The sequence below is a fragment of the Harpegnathos saltator genome, unplaced genomic scaffold (genome assembly GCF_003227715.2).
Source record: "Harpegnathos saltator strain DR-91 unplaced genomic scaffold, Hsal_v8.6 scaffold121, whole genome shotgun sequence".
Classification (NCBI taxonomy): domain Eukaryota; kingdom Metazoa; phylum Arthropoda; class Insecta; order Hymenoptera; family Formicidae; genus Harpegnathos; species Harpegnathos saltator.
In genome coordinates this window covers 121,432-134,776 of record NW_020229897.1, presented here as the reverse complement: position 1 = coordinate 134,776, position 13,345 = coordinate 121,432, and the positions used below count along the sequence as shown (strand labels likewise).

At 49.3% G+C, this 13,345-nt stretch overlaps 1 protein-coding gene across 1 annotated transcript in view; it reads right to left on the bottom strand.

Annotated features, from left to right (window-relative positions):
- Window positions 1–13,345, bottom strand: part of LOC105183982 (bromodomain adjacent to zinc finger domain protein 2B) — an 84,044-nt gene that overhangs the window by 3,068 nt on the left and 67,631 nt on the right. Inside the window, exons 16-26 of the mRNA XM_025305595.1 lie at window positions 10,056–10,121; window positions 9,768–9,812; window positions 7,771–7,824; window positions 4,706–4,904; window positions 4,391–4,510; window positions 3,717–4,290; window positions 3,257–3,476; window positions 2,381–3,161; window positions 2,039–2,317; window positions 1,442–1,946; window positions 944–1,295 (exon numbers count right to left, since the gene is read on the bottom strand). Of these exons, the coding sequence (XP_025161380.1) occupies window positions 944–1,295; window positions 1,442–1,946; window positions 2,039–2,317; window positions 2,381–3,161; window positions 3,257–3,476; window positions 3,717–4,290; window positions 4,391–4,510; window positions 4,706–4,904; window positions 7,771–7,824; window positions 9,768–9,812; window positions 10,056–10,121 (3,195 nt within the window). The remainder of the gene's footprint in view (window positions 1–943; window positions 1,296–1,441; window positions 1,947–2,038; window positions 2,318–2,380; window positions 3,162–3,256; window positions 3,477–3,716; window positions 4,291–4,390; window positions 4,511–4,705; window positions 4,905–7,770; window positions 7,825–9,767; window positions 9,813–10,055; window positions 10,122–13,345) is intronic.

Below are 13,345 nucleotides of genomic sequence, written 5' to 3'. Positions count from 1 at the left end.
GTCTGATATCGCAAAATATACAGAATATAATGAAGTAACGATGAATATATATATTCAATAAAAATCGTGCGGTAACACACGGACGTAAGCAAAACAATCATAATAATTATAAAATAAACAGCGATGGGTTCTCATTTTCGGGAGTTTGCTAGATTGTGTGTGAGTAGGGGGAATCACAGTTGTCAGGCGAACGTAAAAGAACGGGGGTAAAGAGAACTGAAAAAGAAAAGAGGACAAAAAAAATGCGCTAAAATGATAAAATCAATAAATAGTAAGCGGCAGTTTTGCATGCAACCGTTACGTTAGACTCTGACCACCATTGAACGTACATTCTTACGCTTGCTTGCTTGCGATCATTACTATGCTGATTCGTTTATCTCGACAAATTCAGCAATTCACGAGCGAGCGGGATGCGAGACTCGCAATTTCAAAATTTAAAAAATATACACATCCACATTGTGAACTGATGCTGCAACACTGATTCGAGATTTGACAAGACACGACGCGTGAAGAAGAAAAACACGATGTCGCGCGAACAGAGCGAAATTCAACGGATGTATGCAAAAGTCTCATTGCCACAATCTTCGCACTCGTGTGTAAATACATGTATATGTACATATATATATATTTGTATTTATTTATATTTATATATATATATATGTAATATATATAGATATGCAAAATCGGAACTTTATGTGAGACTAAAAGCGGATGTATTGCAAGAACACTGTCGCGTGGAAGAGGTATATCGCTCTTAGAGGCACGGTCGTCGGCTCGAGCGGACCTCCTCCTCCTCCCCACTTCTCTCGATATCCATTCGAAGCGACATATGCTCTCTGTGAGCCGAGAAACGGAATCGAGAACGGAAAGGGACAAAGGCGTTTTAGGAGGAGCGGGTGGCAAAGGACGAGATTTCGGTTAGTAAGTTAGTGCGAATACCCACAGAGGCCTGAGAAGTAGTCAATAGCTGATTGTACTGATTGGTAGCTTTGAGTGAGACGCAGCGGTTTCGTAGCTTGACGCAGACCGAGTTTCTAGCTGTTGTTAGACTCACAGCCTTCATGATGCTCTTGTCCCAAGCGATGCTGGCCTCGAGCATGTAAAGCGCCATGGCGAGCTGTGCCGATGTGTGAGCACGCGCGGTCGCCTCCCGCCAGTTGTTGAGACCACGCGGCGTCGTTTCCTCTGGCGGTACTGGCGCCTGGCTATTCTGTTCGGAGTTATTCGAGTTTGCGTTAGCGGCCGCCGCCGCCGCCTGTTCTGCCTTGAGGGCTGCCAGGTTCGGATCTCCCGTGCTGTGCGTAATTGTGGACGAGAAGGCAATTAGAATTGATTCGCGTGATTTATTTCCCGTGTTTTGTTTGAAAATCGCGCGCGCGCGAAAGAATCAAACATATACATGTCAATCGACCGTTTCGCTAAAACGCTCCAATAATCTTACCAAACGCCCAAAGGTGGCTTCAAGTATCTCCTCTCTATAGCTGCCTCCAACGAAAGTAGCCTTTGCCGCGCTTGCTCGACCGCGCTAATCTTCTCCATTTCGTTCAACTTTTCAATCTCGTCGGCCTCCTCGGTCCCGGCCCGCGGCGGCAGCTTCCAGCCCTTCACCTGCATGCTAGCGTTGGCCACTTTGTCCTCGAGGGCCTCCACTTGCTCCAAGAGCTGAGCGTCCACACGTAGCGCGACCTGCTCGCTCCAGTCGCTCGGATTGTCGGGCTTCGGGATCGGCGGCATGTTGTTGGGGTCGTCCGGCTCCGCTTGCAGTTCCGTGGCGATCACGTTGCCGGGGTCGACGTTGATGCGGCCGGTCACGGCTAGGAAGGACTCCATCGTCGCCCATGTTGTGCGCTTCAGTTCCTTCTCGCGGACACCGCGAGAATGTAAATGCTCGAGTAGTTCTTGGAACGTGTCGATGTCCGTTATCCTCCACCAGCCGTGCCTCAGATCTGCAAATAAGATGCATGTATGCAATCAGAAACTTGTATGCCTAATCTATTCGCGTGCGAATTTTGTTTTTTATGTGCGCAAATTGCCTTACCTTTCGGTACCGGCTTGGCTTCGCCAGGAGGCGGCAAACCGTGCACCTTCAAGTACTCCAATTGCGTAGCCTCGTCCTGCGTGAGGATCAGAGGCGCCGGACTGTCGCACCTGTCGTAACTCGGACTAGCTGGCGGCGGGAACACGGGGATTCGCAGCTCGGTCGGCTCGGCGATGCCGAAAATCTGCTTGGTGCTGGGTCCCGGGGTGTCGCAAGTCTCGCGCGGCAGGATGGAGAACCAGTTGGGCTCGGTGCTGTTGTCTGAAATGATGGACATGACTAATGTTAATTTGACAATATTCGACTGTCCGTCCTGTCGGCGAGGACTCCACGGAAACTCACTAGAGATGAAGGTGCCGTTGAGCTCTTTGCCGTTATGTAAGTTGTTCACGTGATTGAACTTGTCGCCGTTCGGTATGGTTTCGACAATCTTGTCTTCCATTATTTTCACCACCACGGGCTTCGTCATCATCGTCTCCTCGTCCGTCTCCTCATTCTCCTTCTTCACCTCCTCGATCTTCATCTCGACGTCCATGTTGACCACCTCGGTCTCTTGCTTGATCTCCTCCGAAGTGACGTTCGTCTTCGCGTCCGCCATCATGCTGTCCATGTCGTGTCTCTTCTCACTCACCTCCTTCGTGCTCTCCGAATTATCGATGCCGTAATTCTGCACAGGCTCCTTCTTACAGTTGATCTCCTCCACCTCGGGCTTCTCCTTGTCGCTGTAACATTTCATGTCCTCGTTCTGCTCGCTCGAGTTGTGCTTCTTCTCCTCCTTCACCTCGGAGTTCGATGCCTCGGTCTCGTAATTCTCAATGCTCGTTTTGGTGTCCTCCTGCTTCACGCTCTCCGGCTTCTCCTCCACCGGCATGTTTTTGTACTTCTCGTCCAGCTCGGTCTGGAGCTCGAGCACTTCCGGCTCAGCGCTCTCCATGGCCTCCACGAAGATGCCGCCGGCGCATGCTAGCTCCCAATACCTCCTCCAGTACCTGTCCTGGCCAAAGATATGCGCCCGCAGCTGCTTCGAGGAGCTGTTCAGCTTCTGTAGCTGCTCCTCCGACTGCTTCAACAGTTTGTCCAACTTTTTGCCCAGTTCCTCGCCCGACAGGTTCTTGTCTTCCTCCTGTGTGTATGTGTGTGTGTGTGTGTGTGTGTGTGACGACAATATTAGATACATTTTTTCGAGCGGTATCAAAATCTGAATATTCAACTACGTACCTCTTCTGGTTGAGTGCCTTCGCTCTCGTTCTCAGACATGTCCTCCACTTCGTCTTCATGGTGAATTTCGTCTGGCGTAGGTGTCGTGCCTACCGCGGTGGACGTGGTATTGCCTTCCTCGTCGCCTTCCTTCTTCTCGATGGTGATTGTGTCGCCGATCTTGTTCACGACAACGCCTACGGCCTCCATTCGCACTTTCCGGCTGTGCAACTGTCTCAGCCTGTGTGAACATAAAATTCGATCCGTAATCGTGACGTGTCTATCTGATACTTCCGTGTACTCTCATGTCTCGTGTGTGAATGATCGTTACTCCACACGCGTTTTGAACTCGTACTCTTCAATATGAAGCTGAAAAAGCCGGCTGTCTTTCAATCATTCGTAATTCAATAATCTCAACAACGTCAATTCGAATCGATCCTGCCTCCCGCAAGCGACCGTTTTTACCAATCATGCAACTTACTTTCTAATCTTCGTATCCAACACGAATCTCTCCTTCCGCAGTTGAGCCACCGTCTCGAGGCTACCCTCTATCTGCCTGATCACAGCCTTGTTTTGCAGCAGCTCGTTGCACAGGAAAGCGAGCATCTGCGCCTTGTGTGTCGAGTTCAGCGCCAAGAAGGGCTTGTCGCGCAATCTCTCCGACATCTTCCACGTTTCGTTGTTATGCAAATGCTCGTAGAACTGCGCGTTCTTCCCAGAGCACGTCGAGGCGTAGTCGCCACCATTCTGATGATGGTCGGCGAACTTCTTGTCGCGCTCGCGCTCCAGGCACACCCCCGTGAGCGCCTTCACCTCTCCGGTCGCGTTCGCATACAGATAGATCCGCAGGACCTCGCTGATATTGGCGTGGGTGATGTCAGCCTGGCGCAGACTCTGGCCCAGACCTGTGGTGTGTCTGGCAGGCTGCGGGATCCCCGGGTCTTCGATAGCGCACACCAACAGATGCGTCATCACCGACAGCATTTCCTCCTCGGCCTCCTCGTCGTTGAGTAGAGCGAGCTGGAGGCTCTTCAGGCTCGGCAGCGATTCCATATCTGGAACGAAGCAATCGCGTCGGTCAGCGCGAGGTGAATGAAGCAGGTGACGAGCTTACTGGAACGAGTCGGCTAAATGACAGAGTGCTGGGGTCCTCACCGAATCCCAAAGTCTCCCCAAAATTGTGCAGAAACTCGAACACCATGACGATGTCCGCGAACGCTTGCCCAGAGAGCTTAAGACCGGGTATTCTCTTGACTTCTGGCAGTGGTCGGTGATCTGAAAGGCAGACGCGTACGCATCAGAAGGTGTACCACAAACAGGACTCCTACGGAGCCTCTCGGCTCCACCACTATCGCGCGACGCGCGGCTGATAATTGCTGATACGCGTATATTCTCCTTCTCTCTCCCTGTGTGCGCGCGCGCGCGCACGCACGCAGCGGTATCGATCATCGTTGCCTTTTGTTCGCCTACCTGTCAGCTCCATATCCTCCACGGGCTTGCGGATTTGTTCGATCAGCTCCATCTCGACCCTCCTCTGTTCCGCCCGCTTCTCCTTCGTCGCTATTCTCTCGGCGCGCGCCTCCAGGCGCTTCTTCTCCTTCTCCTCCATCTTCCGCCGGTTCTCCAGCGCCCGCACGAGAGTCATGTGCTGTCTCCTCCGCTCTCGCTCCTGCGTCATTCATCATTGCGTCGTTATACACGTCTCGTGAGCCTAACGTTCAAACGGAACTAAATGGTTCATGCAGATAATGCCGAGTCAAGACAAGATCTCGCTCGCTCGCTCGCGCGCGCGCGGCAGGCCGGGTTTGTATCGCGTGGCCTCTCTCCGTTTGTGTCGCCGGAAAAGCGCGCTACGTGTCACATGGAAAATCATAGGAAACTGTCGCTTCGGCGTATCGCGAGACTCGCAACAGGCGTCTCCGTCTTGTGTGGATTATCTTCAGGGAGACGACACGAAACTACTCGCGAATGGACCACCACGCGCGTCGTCCCGAGGAATCAGAATCTCGCGAAAATTTTCGGAACAATTTTCCCGGAAAGTCGCGACACCGACTCGTGTCGAGCGGCGAGAGGGCAATATTGTTGTCTACACCTGAGATAAAGTTTGCTTCTTCAGAAAATTCCGGAGACCCTGAAGATTCTATCGATCTCGCCATGCACGCGACTGCTCACGGAACAATCGACACGCGCGAGACGTCGACGGAAATGACTCGATTTCTCAGGATGCTGATTTTTTTTTTTCAAACAGACCGATTTAAAGATCGATTCGAATTACGAAAGAAAAAAATCGGTTTGTAAATCAATTTAAAATCGGCGGCATCCCTACTGAGGACGCGAGCGTCGAGCGACGGTTCTCCCGCGATCCTCCTCTGTCTGCGTCTGCGGCACACGCACGGCGCCAAGTTCTACGATCGTCCCAAATACTCTTCCACGCACTACGCATTACGAGCAGTAACTGTCAAACGGATGCACTGCTACAGCGTGAGGAGAGCAATCTGCGGCGTGCCGCCGCGAGAATCGCGCTCGGCTTCACGCAAAAGAGCGGAGTGAGTGAGTGAGTGAGTGAGTGAGTGAGTGAGTGAAAAACCGTGCAATCTCTAGCAAAACTAGAACTAATTACTAGTCACTAATCGCGCGAATTAGCCGGTCGCTACCTTCGATACGGATCGGCGTGTTCTCGAAGAAGGAAGACGAGCGGGAGAGCGAAGCTTCTCGCTCCTCGATCGGCCCGCTGATGATAACAATCTCAAGCGAGAGTACGTCTTTGCGGAGTGCAAGCGAATGCGAATCGTGAATCGTGTAATTATTCACGTGGAAGCTGAAGCGGATGTTGGATCAGATGAAGCTGCGACTTGTTGCGTTGCGCGCAGACGGGAGTAAACGCAGTGGCAATTTGCGCGTATCGATGCGCGTTTTCGGACGAACCGCGACACGCGCTCGTTCGCGATTTCGCGCACCTTCTCGAGCTGCACTCGATGGTAACACGAGTCGAAGCTCCTGGTCCTTCGTCGCGGGGCCCTCTTGATCGGTGACGTCAGCAGCGTGGAGACACACGGTCGACGTTTCCCACGAGAACACACGTTTCGATCGAAAGACGAATTTTGTTCTTTATCGTGTTATCTCGAAAGTGGAAGTTACTCGGAATAAGGCCTTTTTCGAATTTAGATATTTCTTTTTACGCTTTTCTCGATAGAAATCTTTATTGTGGCTTTAATAACGATAATTAATCAGGGAGCCTGACAGATGTGCCATCTACATATTTTTTAATTCAACCTAATCTATTTAATTAAGACACATCTATATGTATTTGCCTTATGTTAATCTTCTTCGGGACTACATGATGTACAAAATCCGACCGAGCAATCTCCCTGCGGTGTACATCGAGTACAACGCTAATGCCGACGGTGTTCAAACTTTACCTGATAACCTCGTAACTCAGAAAATTCTCAAAGAAATTTAACTTATCTGTAATGTTTTGAAAAGCTCTCGACTTCAGCTACAAGAATCTACAATAAAAGAAATAGGAGTATGTATTTAAAAATTTCAATATGACCTTCATGAACTTGGAATTGTCAATCAGGGTCAACGGACTTTATCACTTTGTATTCCCCTTTACCGAACAACCTTTACTCGAAACTTTTTTTTTCTAAAACGTGACGTTTTTGGTATATTTGAGCGTATTTTTCTTTTCATGGGACATCCCGTATATTCTATCTTGCACAGGGCTCTTCTCACTAATCTCTTTCAGCTTTGTTTCCCGGTATAAACAGAAATAAAATCGGCCCTTTCAAAAGCCGTTGTATAATATTTTTAACCTTGGCAAGCCACGTTGGAAAAAATAGCTAAAAAAGTATGTGGGTGTCATATCTTTCAGACACAACGAAAATTTTTACCAAGAAAACTGCAGAAAGTATCGAAGCTCGAAAGAGGCCTTAATTAATAGGCCGAATAAAATTATCTTGAAAAAATTCTGCAGACCTGCTCTCTCGATCGAGTGCGTCCACATTGCTATCACGTTTTTCTTGTTTCCAAGTACTCTTCCAGAATTCCCAACGTGCGTCTCCTCGTTTCCTGCGTCACCAATCCGGACGATAGAGAGCGTTCATTTCACGCGCTCGAGCAACACCGTGTGCTCTCGCGCGTACATGACCGAAACGTTGACTCAAAATTTGTTGAATCGCATTTGTTGTAATCCACACCGTTCCTCTTTCCCGCTGTTCTTTCAGCACAATCTTCTCTACGTATAATTCCGAGTGAGGGAAACTGCATCCGTAGGTTTGGCGTTACCATCACGGTTAGTCAAAGTGATCGCGGCGAGGAAACAGGAGCCTTTTGCCAGGGGTGAGGGGTGCGAAACGCAAAGCCAAAGGGAGATGCTCGCAGCAGAGAACGCGCACTCGGTCGCGACGAAACGCTGGACCGCCGCCGATGTGCAGGTGTGATCATGCGAGTTAGTATAATAATGGTTGCTTGCGAGTCGATTCGTTCGTTACAATGTCGCTCGTGTTAGATGCTAAATTGGGTATGTGACATACCAGCTCGACGGTGTAGAGCATCTCGCGCTGCTTGGTGAGCTCCTGCATGTACATCTGCGGCACAAAACACATCCACAGTCTCCACTAGTGCTCTCAAAAGCCGCCAGTCTCGCAGTCTTTCTCGCTCCCTCTTACGCGCGCTAGGACGTTCTCTACGAATCGCGGCTATCCGCCTGCCTGCCATCGAGTTAAAATCGCGTCGCGAACCCGAGAGGCGACCCGTGGCATCCCTCGTCCTACTCGCGAAAGGATTCCCCTCCCGTTGGGTTTGCGCCGGGCGAAGTGTTACACGAGATTGGGCTGACACGAGATTCTCGCCGATTTCGAGGTGAAGCAGGCGCGTCAAAGAGTGATGAGGCTGTCGGGTGTCTCTTCTTTTCGCCAACGAGCCGCTCGTCAACGAACGTGTACGAATTTAGATTTTATGAGACACAGTGCGTGAAAAGAATATTTATCTTACAACAAGTGACTCTCTCAAGTCGGGGCTGTTTATTACTTGTTGCATACTGACGCGCAGTAAGTTTTAGGCTCGATCCACACTATCGGTTCGTTCACGGTCCGATCGTATTCCTAAAAATGTTCACACTTCGAATCACTCATCGATCCGCTCTCGCGGTACTATCCCAGACGATCAAGTGTAGTTTCTGCCTAAACATTAATTTCCCTTGAACATCGACGTCAGCTCTTATTTGCTCTCTTTTGTAAGGAACATTAATATTTTATCATATTTTCCTATATATGTTCATAATTAATTTCTAATTATAACACGATATACATGTATACGTACCTTTCTCAAATGACCACAATTTTTCTTTATTTATATTTTCTTATTATTATTATTATTATTATTATTATTTGATACTGCTTGAGAGTCACGAGACTGCGAGAACTGCGAGTCTGCGAAAACTGACGGTGGATTGATCGAAAGTCTGTTTATATCATCGGTACGACTTCGGACAACTTCGATCACGCTCCGGCAAAATATTCATTCGAAAGATCGTTACTGGAGCGAGATCGGACCGAAACTTGAGCGTTACCGATAATATGAATACGTGCGTTATAAACAGTGGACAAATATTTGATCGGAGCGTGAGCGGATCGAGAGCCTTAACTGCTCCATCAATTTTGCTTCAAAATATTTAGAGATTTGAGAATCTTATAGATTACGGCGATTGTCGATGGCGACGATGGCAGATGAGACAGCCTGCGTATGACATGTGCGATGAAATTACACTCCCTCCGAAAATGATGTATTAATTCGCATCAACAAGTACACGTTTTACCGTGCCGATGAAATATTGGGTAATATGAAAAAAATAATGGAATATTTCGCACGCTCTCTTTGTAGAGCTGTTGCTTTCACCGTGAGACACATCGTCGGGTCCTTCTTACGGCTCGAACGACCGACTACCGAACGTCGTAGCCCGATCGCGCGATATGATCAACAAATCTAATAAAAGGATTCCGCGTCTCGCGCACTCGTCGTGATACTTGATATCTACGTTCTACGCACACTTCAAGTCAAACAGAGCCTCCTTCCCCTCATTCCTCTTCTACATAAGAGAGAGACAGAGAATCGATTCGACACCGTTAAGATAAACGGAAAAACAACGAACGCGAGAGGGCGATGTGAAAGGAAAAAACAATTTGAGAAAAAAAGGAAAAGAGAGAGAGAGAGAGAGAGGGGGGAAAACAGCACTTTTAAAGTCTACGAGAGAGAGAGAGAGAGAGAGAGAGAGAGAGAGAGAGAGAGAGAGAGACACACTCTCGCACACGCACGCGCACAGATACACGCACTAAACTACCAACGACGACACGTTCGATTCGAGAAAGAGAGGAAGAGAGAGAGAGAGAGAGAGAGAGAGAGAGAGAGAGAGGAGAGAGAGAGAGAGAGAGAGAGAGAGAGAGAGAGAGAGAGAGAGAGAGAGAGAGAGAGAGAGAGAGAGAGAGAGAGAGAGAAAGAGAGACGGTTCACTTTCAATTCAACGTGGACTCACCTGCTCCTTCAGCATCACCGCTTGCTGCCTCTTCAGCTCCCGTTCCTGGGGAATGAAAAGTAAGTTCTTTAGCACGACCGTGGCGAAAGACCAAGCGATGTGTGTGTGTGTGTGTGTGTGTGTGTGTGTGTGGCAAACGCATGGCGCTCGTGCGTTTGCGATAATCCTCTCGTGAGAAATATTTATGTTTCGCATAGCGGATACTCGCGAGAAAAACGTTGCGCGCCCGCGTTGGCATTAACAAAGTACACCGGGGGGTGACGGGTATAGTAACGATTGTTGAATTACCTGTTGCTTCCTTTGTTGTTCTTCCAGTCGGATCTTCTCCACCTCTTCCTGCCGTTTTTTCCGCGCCTGCGCACACGCCATACACACGTCACTCGCATCCGTAATCATGGTTTTTATCGGGAGAGACTTTTGGGCAATTTTTCGGTTGTCGTTTTTGCGGGATCGCGCTCGACATTTACACAATATAGAAAGGTATGTGTAGACACATTGTTCTAACGAGCGACGAGGAAACTACCGCAGCTCTCGCCGGCGCTGATAACTAACCCCGGGACCGGGTTAACCGGTGCGCTCCCTTTTACCGCCCGCTCGTCGTCGCAGCGACGAGAGATCGAGGGGCTTGCGGGGCGAAAGAGCTGCTCGATTTTATCGCCACTCGTCACGATTTCACGTCGACGAGTCCGCGTCTACGAGAATATCGCGTGAATATTTATGCAGGATATGTCCCGCAAGGTGAAAGACTGTGCGGCGAACTGTAGAGAAACTCGAGCCTCGGAATTCACTAAAGGACCTCGTGGAACAATTAAGAAGCGTAGCTAAGAGAAGTTTTTTTACGCTCGCGTAAAACAGCGTACTTCCACGGAGGTTGACGCGAGGTCGCGACTTGGAAGGATCTAGCGGAAGACCGCTTCGGTGTCTCCGCCCCTCCGGCTTTATGATCGCGCGCGAGCTTTCAATGATAACGATGGAGTCTCGTCGACGAGACGAGCGGAGCAGCTCGACTTTTCCATTCCCTCGCTCGCTTCCGCGAACGACGCCGCTCCCTTTCGCCGCTATTTGTCGTTTTCGGGTCTCCTAATTCGCGATCCGAGGACTACGTGTGGGAAAGCGATCTCGCGTCTAAGTAGCACAGGTCAGTGACTGTGGTGAAGGGGTGGTTGAAGCGCTACTCTACAGTCTAGAGATGTAGTCGGAAATCAATCTGTAGGGCCGCTGGACGAGGGGGAGGGGGGTACCTGTTTCGTTGGCGCTAATTTCGAGGAGGAACCGCTGCCGCTAATTGCGACCTCTCAGTCGTCGACGTTCGCCCGAAAATGGAATCTCGCGACGGAGCTCTCTCTCCCCTGAGAATTTCAGACGGCGAGGAGATTTTCGAGCGGGAGAATTTTGCCGCGTGTCTCATTGTCGGACCGTAGGAAGGGTCACGGGTGGCTGGGGTCGCGGGAATGCGAGTCGCGTCCTCTCGCATCCGCTGAACTTTCGAATCCGCATCTCCTCCGCTTCGGGCAAAAAGAGAATCCCGCGCGCGCGCGGTCGATCATCGGCGGACGTCGCGCCGCACCGCTCACGGACTCCTGGGTCCCTTCTGTCGTCGGACGCGCGTTAGGCTCACCGATCTATCGCGGATCCGCGGGTTTGTTAACGCACGCACTCGGTCTCTATGTCTACCGATCGATACTGCGTGTTAAATCAGAGCGATCTCTATCGGTTCTTGCAAAAATCCTCGTACGAGGAGAGAGAGAGAGAGAGAAAGAAAGAGAGAGAAAGAGAGACAGACAGACAGAGAGAGAGAGAGAGAGAGAGAGAGAGAGAGAGAGAGAGAGAGAAAGAGTGAGAGAAAGAGAGAAGCAAAGGCATGCTATTCTTATATAAAACCCCATCAAGAAAGTGGTGGTAATACACGCCGAGAGCAAGCACAGTAAAGAGAACGACTCGCTCGTGAGAGATCGCATAAAAAAAAGGAAAAAAAAAAGAAAAAAAAAAGAATACAGCGGTCCTTCTCGCAGCGAGGCTGACAGCAAAATTGAAACCACAAATCGAAATCAAGATACTTAATTACGTAGAGAGCAGAAAAAGAGTCGCTACACGTGAGAAAGACAGATTAGATAGACAGACAAACAGACAGACAGACAGACAGACAGACAGATAGATAGATAGATAACGAGAGCGTATATAATTGTTATATAAACCAACACCGGCTATGTAAGAGACGAGCAGAGACCGAAGAAGAGAGAAGTAGATGAAGAAGTATATGTGGAGAGGTGAAACCTCAGCGGGCCATGCAGGGGAGCCAAGCCAATACTCGCCTATGTATATGCACATATTATATCAATCGTATATATGTACCATTGCTGATAAGCTGATAAAACGTTTTAGCGTGTGTCGTTTCGCTTATGAATATACAAAATGTAACAGTGAATAACACACACAGTAATATAGATAGATAAAATAGATAGATAGAGAGAGAGAGATATATATATATATATGTATAATTGTGTGTACATGTGTACATGTAATGTAATGCGTGTGTGCGCGTGCGTGTATGTTTGTGTATGTGTGTGTGTGTGTATATATATATATATATAAATATATATATATAAGTATACGTAGTAATTAATGATTAGATCAAATATATAGGTATCGCATAGTCCATACCACGCGAGATATTGTCGCGCGTCGCTCTAGTCCGCAGTACACAACGAAAGAGACGAAGGAAAGCTCGTAATATGTATCGTATATATGTACCCTCGCACGTAGCGTATATACCGAGGAGTACTCGTAGAGAGACAGGTGTGTTTCGAGAGAGACATGGCATGCTGGATAATCATGTATAGCTAGCTGTTATTTGTATAGTGACAGGAGAAGCTAGGCACAGGATAGCATTGCGACAGTCGGTTCATATATATTATCATATGTATATATATATATCGTGCCTACGTATATATCGTCAGCCTTAACGTGCTTCGAGATCACAGGTGGAGAGGGCGGGCGGGGGGGGGGGCGGGGGTCTTCGGGCGCGCGATCTAATGGATCTAGCAGATCCCGCGATTCTCGCGCCGGCCGCCCATCTTCTTCCGCGCTTCTCAGTCGTCCCGATTCTCGGGAAACGCGCCGACGGGCAACGAGAACTCCCGGGATCTCCCGCGAGAGAGAGAGAGAGGTCACGTCTCGCTGCTGTTTCTCCTTTCTCTCTGTGTATGATTATCCGGCCTCGTCGCGGATTTCGGATTTCCCGGCCGGGCATTAGAAGCAGCTCGTCAGCCCGTCTGACCGGCGGCATTCGTCGCGAGTTCCGAAAGGGACGATACATTTGCATGCAAGTGCCGCGGCGGCGGTGAGACGAGAAAAATTTCTATTTCACACACACACACACACACACACACACACACACACACACACACACACACACACACACACACACACGCACACGCACGCACACACGCACACACACACAGTCGGATTTTCTCACTCGTAGCAACGAGATGCCAAAGTGGAAGTTTGCAAAGTGGAAGATGAAAGATCAAAGAAGAATTCAAGAGAACGTTTTTCATTCGTTTTCGGAAGCTTCACGG